The sequence below is a fragment of the Lithobates pipiens genome, unplaced genomic scaffold (genome assembly GCF_037356315.1).
Source record: "Lithobates pipiens isolate NorthernLeopardFrog02 unplaced genomic scaffold, aLitPip1_a1.2 Scaffold_18, whole genome shotgun sequence".
Taxonomy (NCBI): Eukaryota; Metazoa; Chordata; class Amphibia; order Anura; family Ranidae; genus Lithobates; species Lithobates pipiens.
The window spans coordinates 192947057-192961831 of NW_027507758.1; the positions used below are offsets into that span (position 1 = coordinate 192947057).

Genomic DNA, 14775 nt, shown 5'->3' on the forward strand with positions numbered 1-14775 from the left:
TCTATTCCTCCCCCATCCTCACTGACCGCGGCGGATGGACCTCTATTCCTCCCCCATCCTCACTGACCGCGGCGGATGGACCTCTATTCCTCCCCCATCCTCACTGACCGCGGCGGATGGACCTCTATTCCTCCCCCATCCTCACTGACCGCGGCGGATGGACCTCTATTCCTCCCCCATCCTCACTGACCGCGGCGGATGGACCTCTATTCCTCCCCCATCCTCACTGACCGCGGCGGATGGACCTCTATTCCTCCCCCATCCTCACTGACCGCGGCGGATGGACCTCTATTCCTCCCCCATCCTCACTGACCGCGGCGGATGGACCTCTATTCCTCCCCCATCCTCACTGACCGCGGCGGATGGACCTCTATTCCTCCCCCATCCTCACTGACCGCGGCGGATGGACCTCTATTCCTCCCCCATCCTCACTGACCGCGGCGGATGGACCTCTATTCCTCCCCCATCCTCACTGACCGCGGCGGATGGACCTCTATTCCTCCCCCATCCTCACTGACCGCGGCGGATGGACCTCTATTCCTCCCCCATCCTCACTGACAGCGGCGGATGGACCTCTATTACCCTACCCTCCCCTCACTGACGCCCTTACAAAGGGAGAAATATTGGATGAATCATTCATTTGTTCCTGTTCAATGGCAGCAGAAGCCGATGTGAGATGGTTTTTAACCCTTTTACACCCTTGCTCTTCACCTTATCCATTCAGGGAATGCAACACATTCTTTGAATAGCGCCCATGCTGAGCAGCCGACCTGTGTTCCACAATGCATCATGCCAGTCGCTCAGTACAGGACGTGGAATAAAGTGTAGATGACTGGAGTAGTGGTGTCTACTTCAGTGATTTCCAGTCTCCCGAGGCATCAGCCAGGTATGGCATACAGTGGTGTGAAAAAGTGTTTGCCCCCTTCCTCATTTCCTGTTCCTTTGCATGTTTGTCACACTTAAGTGTTTCGGAACATCAAACCAATTTAAACAATAGTCAAGGACAACACAAGTAAACACAAAATGCAATTTGTAAATGAAGGTGTTTATTATTAAAGGTGAAAAAAAATCCAAACCATCATGGCCCTGTGTGAAAAAGTGATTGCCCCCTAAACCTAATAACTGGTTGGGCCACCCTTAGCAGCAACAACTGCAACCAAGCGTTTGCGATAACGTGCAATGAGGCTTTTACAGCGTCCTGGAGGGATTTTGGCCCACTCATCTTTGCAGAATTGTCCTAATTCAGTTACATTAGAGGGTTTTCGAGCATGAACGGCCTTTTTAAGGTCATACCACAACATCTCAATAGGATTCAGGTCAGGACTTTGGCTAGGCCACTCCAAAGTCTTCATTTTGTTTTTCTTCAGCCATTCGGTGGTGGACTTGCTGGTGTGTTTAGGATCATTGTCCTGCTGCAGAACCCAAGTTCGTTTCAGCTTGAGTACACGAACAGATGGTCGGACATTCTCCTTCAGGATCTCTTGGTAGACAGCAGAATTCATAGTTCCTTTTATCACGGCAAGTCTTCCAGGTCCTGAAGCAGCAAAACAGCCCCAGACCATCACACTACCACCACCATATTTTACTGTTGGTATAATGTTCTTTTTATGAAATGCAGTGTTCCTTCTACGCCAGATATACTTGGACACACACCTTCCAAAGAGTTCCACTTTTGTCTCATCGGTCCACAGAATGTTGTCCCAAAAGTCTTGGGGATCATCAAGATGTGTTGTGGAGAAATTGAGACGAGCTTTGATGTTCTTTTTGCTCAGCAGTGGTTTTCTCCTTGGACCTCTGCCATGCAGGCCATTTTTGCCCAGTCTTTTCCTGATGGTGGAGGCATGAACGCTGACCTTAACTGAGGCAAGTGAGGCCTGCAGTTCCTTGGACGTTGTTGTGGGGTCTTTTGTGACCTCTTGGATGAGTCTTCGCTGCGCTCTTGGGGTAATTTTGGGCGGCCGGCCACTCCTGGGAAGGTTCACCACTGTTCCATGTCTTCGCCATTTGTGGATAATGGCTCTCACTGTGGTTCGCTGGATTCCCAAAGCTTTGGAAATGGCTTTATAGCCCTTTCCAGACTGATAGATCTCAATTACTTTCTTTCTCAATTGTTCCTGAATTTCTTTGGGTCTCGGCATGATGTGTAGCTTTTAAGGATCTTCTGGTGGACCTTACTGTGTCAAGCAGCTCCTATTTAAGTGATGCCTTGATTGTGAACAGGTGTGGCAATAATCAGGCCTGGGTGTGGCTAGAGAAATTGAACTCAGGTGTGGACAACCACAGTTATAGTATGTTTTAACAAGGGGGGCAATCACTTTTTCACACAGGGCCATGATGGTTTGGATTTTTTTTCACCTTTTAATAATAAACACCTTCATTTACAAATTGCATTTTGTGTTTACTTGTGTTGTCCTTGACTATTGTTTAAATTGGTTTGATGTTCCGAAACACTTAAGTGTGACAAACATGCAAAGGAACAGGAAATGAGGAAGGGGGGCAAACACTTTTTCACACCACTGTATGTATACATAGTTGGTCTAATTGTTACCAACTGTATATAATATGCATATCTGGAATTCCTCTTTCACAATAAATCCTCTCGTTTCTAAATACATTGATTTGAAACGAGGGCTTATCCACCGGGGAACTAAATTGTAATACAACTTTTTATTTTTCATTTTGAGTAAGGTGAAGGTTATAACTTCTGGTGTGTGTGTGTGTGGGGGGGGGGGTGGTTATTTTTATCTTTCATTATTATTCTTCTCAAGAAGTGAGAAAAAAGCCCCCCCCCAAAGTGAAGAAACTTCCTGATAGTCACCAGGACTATTCTTCCCATTGGAAGATTTTGCCTGCTCTGGTGACTGCTAAAAATTTTCTTTTACTTTTGGTCATCATGGTCACCAGGACAAATAAGGTCAGTCTCCTCAATAAGTTCAGTCTGCAATAAAAACCTGATAAGTGTACTGATCCCTCTCCGCTCAATCTAAAACCTAAAATAAAAAGTTGTTCCTTCAGTTATACTTTAAAGTGGGAATGCCAGGGACAAAGGTAGTTTGATTTAATCCAGATAAGTTATGAACTTTGCCAAATATGTCCAGATACAGGGGGTCCCGAGTTGCGAATAGGTTAGGAACTTCCTGTTTGTTCCTAAGTCGGATTTGTTCGTAATTCAGACGTGCATGCGCAGAACGTCGTTTTCCGCTGTTTGCTGACATGGTTATTTCCGATGTGCCTGCCGGCACCACCTGCCGCTCATAAGTAGTTGTTCGCAAGTCAGAGGTTCGTAACTTGGGGACCTCCTGTAGTGGCTGGGGATGCTAAAAATGTTAGTTTTTATCACTAAGCTATGCTAATATCAGCTTTGGGCTTCCGCTGTTCAGACTGACAGTGTCAGCTAGTGTAGGTGAAAAAGTTACTCGCTCTCCCCCTTTCTCCCCATCCATTAAAAAAACAAAAAAACAATGCATTTCATTGAATACATGGTGTTCCATGATCAGATGACTGGGTAAATGTAAACCGTGGCAGCGTTGGCCATTGATTTGTACAGCTGTTGCTCTTCACACACAGTGTGTGCATGCGACTTTAAGAACCGTCAGCGAGAACTTACTGATTCTCGTCAGTGGCTGTCCCTGGGCATCAACTGTGTGGCTCAAGTCATTCTTGTAAGCTTAAAGCATCCTAATATATTAAAACAGGATATTCCTTAACCACTTGCTTACTGGGCACTTAAACACCCTTCCTGCCCAGACCAATTTTCAGCTTTCGGTGCTCTCACACTTTGACAATTACTCAGTCATGCAACACTGTACCCAAATTAATTTTTTGTCTTTTTTTTTTTTTCCCCCATAAATAGAGCTTTCTTTTGGTGGTATTTGATCACCTCTGGGGTTTTTAATTTTTGCGCTATAAATGAGAAAAGACCGAAAATTTTGAAAAAAAACGCATATTTCTTTGTTTCTGTGACAGAATTATGCAAATTATTAATTTTTCTTCATAAATTTTGGCCACAATTTATACTGCTACATATCTTTGGTAAAAATAAGCCAAATTAGTGGATATTATTTGGTCTTTGTGAAAGTTAGTCTACAAGCTGTGGTGCGAATCTTACAAAATTGATCACATCTGATGTACTGGTGGCCGATCTCATTTCTTGTGACCCGAACAAGTCAGGAAAGTACAAATACCCCCAAATGACCCCTTTTTGGAAAGTAGACATTCCAAGGTATTTAGTAAGAGGCATGGTGAGCTTTTTGATGTTTTCGTTTTTTTTTTTTTTTTCCCCACAATTCTTTGCAAAATTAAGATTTTTATTTTTTTTCCACAAAATTGTCATTGTAATAGGTTATTTCTCTCACATGGCATGTGTATACCACAAATGACACCCCCAAAAAAATTCTGCTACTCCTCCTGAGTATTACAATATCACATGTGTGGGACTTTTTCACAGCCTGGCCACATAGAGAGGCCCAACATGCAGGGAGCGCCATCACGTGTTCTAGGAGCATAAATTACACATCTAACTTGTTGACTACTTATTACACTTTTGAAGGCCCTGGAGCACCAGGACAATGACACGTGACACTGATGACAGATGGCACTGATACGTGGCACTGATGACAGATGGCACTAATACGTGGCACCGATGACAGATGGCACTAATACGTGGCACCGATGACGCGTGACACTGATGACAGATGGCACTGATAAGTGGAATTGGTGACACTGACAACAGATGGCACGTGACACTAATATGTGGCACTGATGACAGATGGCACTGGGGGCAGGTGGCACTGGGGGCAGGATGGCACTTTTTTTTTTACTTTTACACTTACGGCCGCTGCAGCCGTTCATCTCTCCCTCACACGCTGTCTGTGTGAGGAGGGAGAGCGGCGCTGAGAGATGATCTCATAGGTTTACATATGAGATCATCTCACATTGGACACGCCGATCGCGCTGTAAACGGACGCTGTGATTGGCCGTTTACAGCGATCTGTGTTTGGCTGTCTCCGGGGGAACACAGCAAACACAGAACTTCCCAGATGCGCACCCGCGGCGGCGCGCATTGCGGAAGTAAACAGGACGTCCAGGGATGGCCTCCCGGACGAAAGCGCCTGCTCTACAGCCGTCATTCGGCTATAGGGCGGGCGCGAGGAGGTTAAAGAATGATGTGATTTCCAAGTGATAAAACCCAGTTATAATATACATTCTGTAAAAAGAATATGTCATATGTTTACTTTTTTTTTGTTTACATTTAGAGATGAAAAGTATTGTTTGTTCTCAGTATTGAACTGCTTGCATATAAACCAAGTAAGGATTCTTTTATTCCTATTGTTTTTCAGACTGGCTTGAAAAAGAAGAAGCAGCGTGTAATCTGCAAGACAGAATACAGACTGTCAAAGAAAAGGAAGCTTGCCAGGCCTGATCCTGAAGCATGTTTAAAATACACAAATGGAGTAGCTGAAGACAGGGGGGTGCATGCACCTAGACACACAAAAAACATGAACAAGAAAGAGAAAAAGTTGTGTACAGAGACTACAAATGAAGTACTGGGACCTTTAGAACAGACAGCAAATGTATGTTTGAGTACAGCTTAAAGCAGTCAAAATGGAAATCAGTTTAACCATCCTACTGCAAAGCCACTAATTTATGTACTGTCTGCCCCCATGGAAATGTATATTGGCCAACCTATTGCAAATACTTTTCTTTTAGGGCCAGTTCACACGAGACGCAGTTCCGGTCAGTTCCGTGTGCTTTTTTTCTGCACTAAAAATGCATGCACAGTGTTTTCCATGTATTCCAATGGCTCTAGTTCACACCAGGCCGTCAGCTTCCAGTGCAGAAACTGACCGGAACTGACTGTATTGGTGCAGAAAAAACAGAACTGCATCTGGTGTGAACTGGCCATTAAAGTGTACTTTGAGGAAAAACCTTTTTAATTTTGGGTATTATTATTATACAGGATTTATATAGCGCCGACAGTTTACGCAGCGCTTTTCAACATTAGGGTAGACATTACAATTCAAGACGGGGAATCAGAGGGCCCTGCTCGTTACAATCTGGGTAGTGTAAAGAGGGATTAGTACACCAGTCAGGTTTTTATTGCTGGCTGGGCCTCCTTGGGGAGATTTCACCCTTTCGATTTGTCCTGTTTACCATTATCACTGAAGGTAAAATAAAATTACAATTCTTGGTTTGTCACTAGAGCAAGAAATCCTCCAATGGGGGCACTAATTCTGCTGACCTTGGTGGCAACGAAGGATTCTTTTAGTTTGAAGGGGTTTCCTCTCGCTTTCCATTTTTGCTATAAGATAGGAAGTGAATGGCAATCTCCCCAATGAGACAGGTTGCAAAAAAAAAAAAAAAAAACAGCAGTTTAACCATCCCTTCTATTTAAAACCAAAAAAGTTTTGGCTTTAGTTTATATGGAAACTCTGCAATATGCCTACTTCAGTAGGATAATTGCAGACAAATGGCCGATATAGTGGCTGCTATGTGGTTATCACTGTTAACTAGTGTTTGCTTACATTATGATGTATTGCACTAATCTTCACAAGTGCCCTTCAAAAAGAATTTGACCGATTATGGGTTTTTCTCTGGCTGCGGCCGATACATGATGGCCGATTTTTATTTATTTATTCCCTTCTTTTCAAAAAAAATCTAACAGTTGGACACCTTTCACACTGGGGAGTTTTTCATGCACTTTTAGGCTAAAAGTAGCACCTGTAAAGTGCCTGCAAAACTGCTCCCCTGCAGTCTGTGTGAAAGCCCGGGTGCTTTCACACTGAGGCGATGCGCTGGCAGAACATTAAAAAACGTCCTGCAAAGCAGCACCTTTTGGAGTGGTGTTTTACCACTCCTCCACCACGCCTGCCCAATGAAATGAATGGGCACTGCTGCCAAAGCACCTGCAATGCGATTTGGCAGCGGTGCTTTGCAGGCACATTTAACCCCTTCCTCAGCCTCTAGCTGGGTTATAAGTGCCCCCCTAGCAGCCCAATAGCACCGCTAAAATGACGGTAAAGCACCGCTAAAACTAGCAGGGTTTTACCACCAACCCCCGCCCGCTCCAGTGTGAAAGCAGTCTTCTGTAATAAGTGATACAGAAAATTTCTTACATTTAAACATTTATTAAACAAAACAAACCTCCAATCAGTTCACGTTTATGTATAATTTAGATAAAAAACAAAACAAAAAATCTATATTTAAATGCACAAAAACAGGTAATCAAAACTTTTGGATGAAATAAAATGGGCTAACTTTCTGTTTTAGTTTTTTAAATCATTAGTGTATTTTTTTCCCAAAAAATTGTGTTTGAAAGATTGCTGCGCAAATACAGTGTGACATAAAATATTGCAATAACCGCTATTTTATTCCCTAGGGTCTCTGCTAAAAAATATATATATCATTTTTGGGGGTTCTAAGTGATTTTCTAGTAGAAAATACAGGATTTTTACTTGTAAGCAACAAGTGTCAGAAAAGATATAGTCATTAAATGGTTAAACTGAGAACTCCTGCACACAAGTTCAGCTCATTCATAAGTAGAAACATTGTATGGCTTTGGTCTTTTCTTGGCAGACTGCCCAGAGAGGAGACACAGAAGACTTCAGGCAACTTGCATTGACTTCTATTACAGAAGTAATTTGCAAGTGGTCCTGAAGTTAATCTGCCTTTTTTTTATCAGCACAATCGGCCGCTGCTGATTAACCGCTTCGCGCCCGCCCTATAGCCGAAATACGGCTGCAGAGCGGACGCTAACTGCTGGGAGGCCGTTCCTGAACGGCCTCCTGTTTACTTCCGCAATGCGTGCTCCCGCGAGCGCGCACCGGGGAAGTTCTGTGCTGGCCATGTCCCTTGGACACAGCCAGTCACAGATCGCTGTAAACGGCCAATCACAGCGGCCGTTTACAGCGCGATCGGCATGTCCAATGTGAGATGATCTCATATGTAAACATATGAGATCATCTCTCTGCGCTGCTCTCCCTCCTCACACAGCGTGTGAGAAGGGAGAGATCAATGGCTGCAGCGGCCATAAGTTTAAAAAAAAACAAAAGTGCCATCCTCCCCCCCGAATTTTTTTGGGGGTGTCATTTGTGGTATACACATGCCACGTGGGAGAAATAACGTATTACAATTACAATTCTGTGGAAAAAAAAAAATCAAAAAAAAAAAAAATCTTCATTTTGCAAAGAATTGTGGGGAAAAAATGACAACATCAAAAAGCTCACCATGCCTCTTACTAAATACCTTGGAATGTCTACTTTCCAAAAAGGGGTCATTTGGGGGGTATTTGTACTTTCCTGACTTGTTTGGGTCGCAAGAAGTGAGATAGTCCACCAGCACATCAGATGTGATCAATGTTGTGCGATTCGCACCACAGCTTGTAGACTCTCTAACTTTCACAAAGACCAAATAATATCCACTAATTTGGGTTATTTTTACCAAAGATATGTAGCAGTATAAATAGTGGCCAAAATTTATGATGAAAAATTAATAATTTGCATAATTTTGTCACAGAAACAAAGAAATGTGCGTTTTTTTTTTTTTTCAAAATTTTCGGTCTTTTTTCTTTTATAGCGCAAAAAATAAAAACCCCAGAGGTGATCAAATACTGCCAAAAGAAAGCTCTATTTGTGGGAAAAAAAAGGGCAAAAAAATTAATTTGGGTGCAGTGTTGCATGACTGAGTAATTGTCATTCAAAGTGTGAGGGCACCGAAAGCTGAAAATTGGTCTGGGCAGGAAGGCTGTTTAAGAGCCCAGTAAGCAAGTGGTTAAAAAACGCCAAATAACGGTGGATATATCGGTCGACCTCTACTTGGGGCCTAAGGATGAAAAAAAGCTGCTCGAACAATACTCTGGTAAGATATAACAATAAAGGAACAACAAGAGAGCAGCACTATAATTATTTGGCATTTTAAAGTACCCTGTGCATTGAGGTCCAAAACACATAAACCATAGAAGATAAAGTGCTAAAATGTGCAATGAACAAAAAATCTCATTAAATGCTAATAACATTAGCCAAATATATAAAAAAAAAGTGCAAAAATAAATCAAAATTAGCAATTACATTTAAAGTGCTCGAGTGCACCCAACAAATACATGTATAATTTACAGTAAACAGAGCCTTTCTTATTGAGAGGTAAGTGATTTCAAATGGAATAATAAACAATGAAAAAACACAGTCCCTTTGAAACGTGCTGAGATTCTACCAGGAGAAAGGGTTTATAGAAGATATTAGAGGTCGACTGATATATCGCCCGGACGATATATCGGGCGATATTTGCAGTTTTTTAATTAATCGGCGTCGGCCGATTGAGCTGATAAAAAGGCGGATTTAGAACAGCGGGACTTGGAAATGACTTCTGTAATAGAACTCAGTGTAAGTTGCTTGAGTCGTCATAGAAACGTCTTTCCTCTCTGGGCAGGCTGCCAAGAAAAGAACAGAAAGATACAATGTTTACACTTGAATGAATGAAATCATCTCAGTGTGTAGAAGTTCTCAGTTTAACCATTTAAAGACTAAATCTTTTCTGACACTTGTTGCTTACAAGTAAAAGTCCTGTATTTTCTGCCAGAAAATCACTTAGACCCCCCAAAAAGTATATATATTTTTTTAGCAGAGATCCTAGGGAATAAAATAGCGGTTGTTGCAACATTTTATGTCACACGGCATTTGCGCAGAGGTCTTTCAAATGTATTTTTTTGGGGGGGAAAAAAAAATGCACGAAATGATTTAAAAAAAAAAACAAAACAGTAAAGTTAGTCCATTTTTTTTTTTTTTTTTTTTTTTTTTTTTTTTTTTTTTCTCGTCCAAAAGTTTTGAGTACTTGTTTTTATTTTATAGGCTGCTTGCACACTGGTGCGGGCAGACGTTGATGGTAAAATGTTGCTAGTTTTAGCAGTGCTTTACCATCATTTTAGCGGTGCTATTCGGCTGCTAGTGGGGCGCATATAATCCTAGCTAGCGGCCGAAGAAGAGGTTAAATGCGCCCGTGAAGCACCGCTGCCAAATCGCATTGCATGCGCTTGGGCAGTGTTGCCCATTAATATCAATGGGCAGGAGTGGTGGAGAAGCGGTATACACCACTCCAAACGTGCTGCTTGCATCGCCTCAGTGTGAAAGCACTCTGTCTTTCACACAGACTGCAGGGGAGCCGTTTTGCAGGCATTTTACAGGCGCTATTTTTAGCCCAAAAGCGCCTAAAAAAAAAAAAAAAAAAAAACGCCCCAGTGGGAAAGGTGTCTGTTAGGTTTTATGAGATGAAGGGGGATAAAAAAATAAAATAAAACATTTTTTTTTTTAAATCGGCCTAACATATCGGCCCAAAAAAATCGGCATCATATATCGGCCATCGGCCGCCATGATGTCTAAATATCGGCATCGGCCAGAGAAAAACCCATATCGGTCGACCTCTAGAAGATATCAAAAGCACCCGAGAAGAGGTCATGCCACCCTATGTGACAAATGGGAGGCTTACCAGAAGTTTGACCCTGGTTATGGTGGTTAATACATCGATTCTTGCCCCGTTCATATGGGAATAAGTAAGCTCTTCAAGCACTCCTGTCTGCCACAATAAGGATAGCCACCTCCAGCCCAGTCACCCGTTCTCTCACATCAGTTGTTTAAAGCGTAACTCCACTTTTGAGAAAAAAACATTCCCCTCTGTGTGAGCTATGTACGTTGCAAGGATTATAACAACCTTTGTTGCAGATTCCTACTTTTTTTTTTTTTTATGAAGAAATCCCGTGAGTGTTTCTGTGCCTCTGTGCTAAGTGGGTCTAATGGGAGTGGTTTCATAATTATCAGTCAGCTGTGACATCTGCAGGGCACTAATGAGAAAAGCTGGCAGGCCTGCATCCCTTTAGATGTGTTCCTATTGGAAATATTTCACCCAAAATAATTTTTTTGCTGCAGGGGATGCCTGAAATCTGCCTTGTATCTTGGGTAGACTTATGGGAAAATTGGTGAGCCAATCACACAAGCAGGAAATTGTTTCTGGGGAGTGGTCAGTACACATTCTGTGTACAGAACAACTTCATATATAGCCATATTGCATTTCATTTATAGAAAATTGCAGTGGCTGCAGATTGGAAAGGCAATTTTTAATAACATTCAATTACAATATGACTTGTATCGCAATTGTGCACGAGATATATATTACACACACACACACATACATACATTTTTCTTTTCTTTTTTCTTTATTTGCATTTTTGCAACAGAGAAATATAAGAAAGTAATCAAGCACGGTGAAATCCAGTTTTAATACTGGATGATTTAATAAAAGTTGTGCACTTAAACGTATTCAGCTTTCAGGAATGTACAATACATCAGGTAAAGACCGTTCCAATCGCCAGTTTGGTATGTTATGCGTCCTAGCTGCCCCCATTGAGTACCATAAACTTCTGGTAAGTCTCCCATTTGTCACAAAAGGTGGCGTGACCTCTTCTCAGGTGCTTTAGATATCTTCTATACACCCTCTTTCCTGGTGGCATCATGGCACACACTTCAAAAGGACTGTGTTTTTTTTTTCAATGTTTATTATTCTACCTGAAATTACCTCCTACCTTTCAATAAGAGAGACTTTATTGTTTACTATAAACACATTTTTTGTGTTTTGGAACTCAATGCCACAGGGTACTTTAAAATGCCATATAAGTCATAGTGCTGCACTCTTGCTCCTATTTTTCCCAAGTGTCTATGTACTGGTGAGTGTTGGAACAATGATATGCTAGAATTATGAATGTGTTTTACATTTTGCAGTGTTGCACCCCGGAATTTAAAATTAATTTAATTGAGATTTTATAGGGTAACTGTGCTTCAACCTAAAATACAGTTATCCTGCATACCTAGCTATGCTTAACAAAAGTAACCCACCATCTTCCACCACAGATGCCCAATTACCTGAATCCCTTGGCCACAGCCTGCTGAGATCTTTCTGCTGGCCACCTTTGCACACTTAAAGTATATTGTTGAAGTACAATATATTTGCACAAGTGTTTATGGAATCTATATTTTTATTAAGCTTCTGTAGGGTTGGAGATTGCGCTGTACTGACTCATTTGGTCGATGGTTAGTGATGGTACTGGCAGAATGGAAGGTTCTCTTCCGATGCTTTCTGCCCCACTACACCTGGAAGGAGATGGTGAGCCCTTTTGGGGGCCTGGACTGCTGCCTTGGGTACTGCATTGATGTCATTACCGCATACACTAGTAGAGGTAGAAAAGGAGTGAGCGCCCAATATCCAATTATGGTGTCCGTTTTTAGTAAACTTTGATAAGCTGAGATCAGGATGATCTCTGCTTATCTCAGAGCATTGCAGGTTTAATATACCGAGATGAGTGCTGGAGAACTATTTTTTCTCTTCTCATCTCAGAACACAGAATGGCTGCATTGACTGCAACAGAAACGGCATGTTTAGTAAACAGAGATGCCACTTTATCTCTGTGCTTCTCTTTCAAGTTCTCCTTTCTGGCTTCTCCAGCCCAGAGGTGGAGATATCAGGAGATCTCTGCCAGAGAATAGCTTCTTCCTTCTCCCGTGGCCAAAAATGAAAGTAAAAACTTTCTTAACTGCAGTGAAAAATACACCAACAGCAGGTTACAAATACATTAACTATACAATTACACACAGAGATTATTTATATATATATATATATATATATATATATATATACACACACACACACACACACACATATATATTTATATGTGTATATATATATCTGTGTGTGTATATATTTATATTTTGTGTGTGTATATATATTTTCAAAAAACTCACGGAACGGATCGTTCCTGGGATCAGAGTCACGGATTGGATCATTTTTCGGATCAGCAAATAATAATTGGCTGGGTATTACCGAGTATGGCTGAGTATTGGCAGGGTATGGCACGGTATTGGCAGAGTATTGACACGGTATTGGCAGAGTATTGACACGTTATTGGCAGAGTATTGGCAGGGTATGGCAGAGTATTGACACGGTATGGCAGGGTATTGGCAGAGTATTGGCAGGGTATTGGCACGGTATAGCACTATTGGCAGGGTATGGCAGACTATTGGCACGGTATTGGCAGGGAATTGCAGAGTATTGGCAGAATATGGAGGGATGACTGTGACTGCAATTGTTACAGAGCAGCGCTGTGGACACTACAGATCCAGCCCACAGCGCTGCTTCTATCCGATCTCTCCCCTCCACTTTACAGAAGGGAGAGAGGAACCGACGTTTGTTTACAAGTGATCGCTCCATCATTTGACAGAGTGATCAAATCGTAAACGGCTGATGGGTGCACCAAGATAGCTGCCGCTCCAGAGCTAGGCCGAAGCCACGACCTTTCCTAAGGCCGAGACCGCGGATCGCTGCGTGTGCTGATCCGAACAGGGTGACCCATTCGAATCACGGATCAGTGACGATCTGTTGCACCCCTAATAAATATATATATCTATATCTATATCTATCAGATATACACATAATACATACACTACATAATACACTGTAATTTTGACAGCTGCGCAGATGATGCATCGCTGATAACGCAAGGTGGCTGTAAAATTCTGAGCTTTAGATGAGTCCAGTATACACTGCGTTTGCATAAGTGTATATGTTAATACGCCGGTATTATTTATTTTTTATATTTATTATTATGTATTTATTTATTATTATTTTAATTGTCAATTTAATATTTTTAATATTAATATAAATTACTTATATAATATTAATTAATATTTTTATTGTTATGCTTTTTTAAAATTACTTTGAACTATTTAATATATATATATATATATATTTATTGTTTTTATATGAATGGTGCATATCTGCATGACAAATAGGGTACTATCATTTCAGAATACACTATTCGCATAAATATGCACATATGTTATGTATTAATTAGAATGTTTTACAGTTATGGGGTGTCTGTTTATTGGGTAGGGGGATTATATCTTTATTATTAACTTAATATGTGCAGTGTATGTGGAGTGCTTCGTATTTCACTTTGGGATTCTGATACTGAAATCTCCTGAGCTATTGTGAGATTACAGAAACAGAAGCCGTTCAGGGTTCTCAGAGCGTTTGTAGATCACTTCTATTCTCAGTGGGAGAAGTGATCTACATGATATATTAAACTGCCACATGGGTGAGAACAAATATCTCTGAGAAGAGCAGAGAACTCCAGAGATGTAAAATATCAAAATATACTAAACGGACACCTATATGCAAAAAAGGGATACATTTGTAGTCGTGTTTTTTTTTTTTATTTTTTTATTATTATTGAGAGTAGCAACAAATGTCAAGCCAATGCATTTCGGGGGAAGACTCCTCAGGGCAGTCAGGAAAAAAAAGTGAGTGATTGTATATAATTTTTTTTTTTTTCCTGTAATAGAAATGTAAGTAAAATATGGCATTTACATGATAAAATAAAATTGTATACCAAAATTATAAAAGGTAATTCCTGTAAAAATGACATATGAAATATACACCAAAGCTTCATATAAAAACATACATATTTTGCTTATTATTCAGAGCACTGATAAAAGTGAGGAAGGAGATGAGAGCAATAAAACAAGTGACTAAAATCTAGTTAAGACGCTAGGGTCCTGAACTATATTGTAAGTCTCCTAGTATTTTCAAAAAAAAGCGAAGCGATAGATGTATGTGATCGCTATATGACTTTATAGTATCTCACAAAAGTGAGTACACCCCTCACATTTTTGTAAATGTTTTATTTTTTAATGTGACAACACCGAAGAAATGACACTTTGCTACAATGTAAAGTAGTGA

General features: G+C 41.1%; 1 protein-coding gene across 1 annotated transcript in view; it reads left to right on the forward strand.

Annotated features, from left to right (window-relative positions):
• Positions 1-5339: 5339 nt before the first annotated feature.
• RIOX1 (ribosomal oxygenase 1) overlaps positions 5340-14775 on the forward strand; it is a gene marked incomplete at its 5' end in the record, with an annotated part of 155567 nt that continues 146131 nt past the window's right edge. The window contains 1 exon segment of the mRNA XM_077486487.1: positions 5340-5573. Coding sequence (XP_077342613.1) covers positions 5340-5573 — 234 coding nt within the window.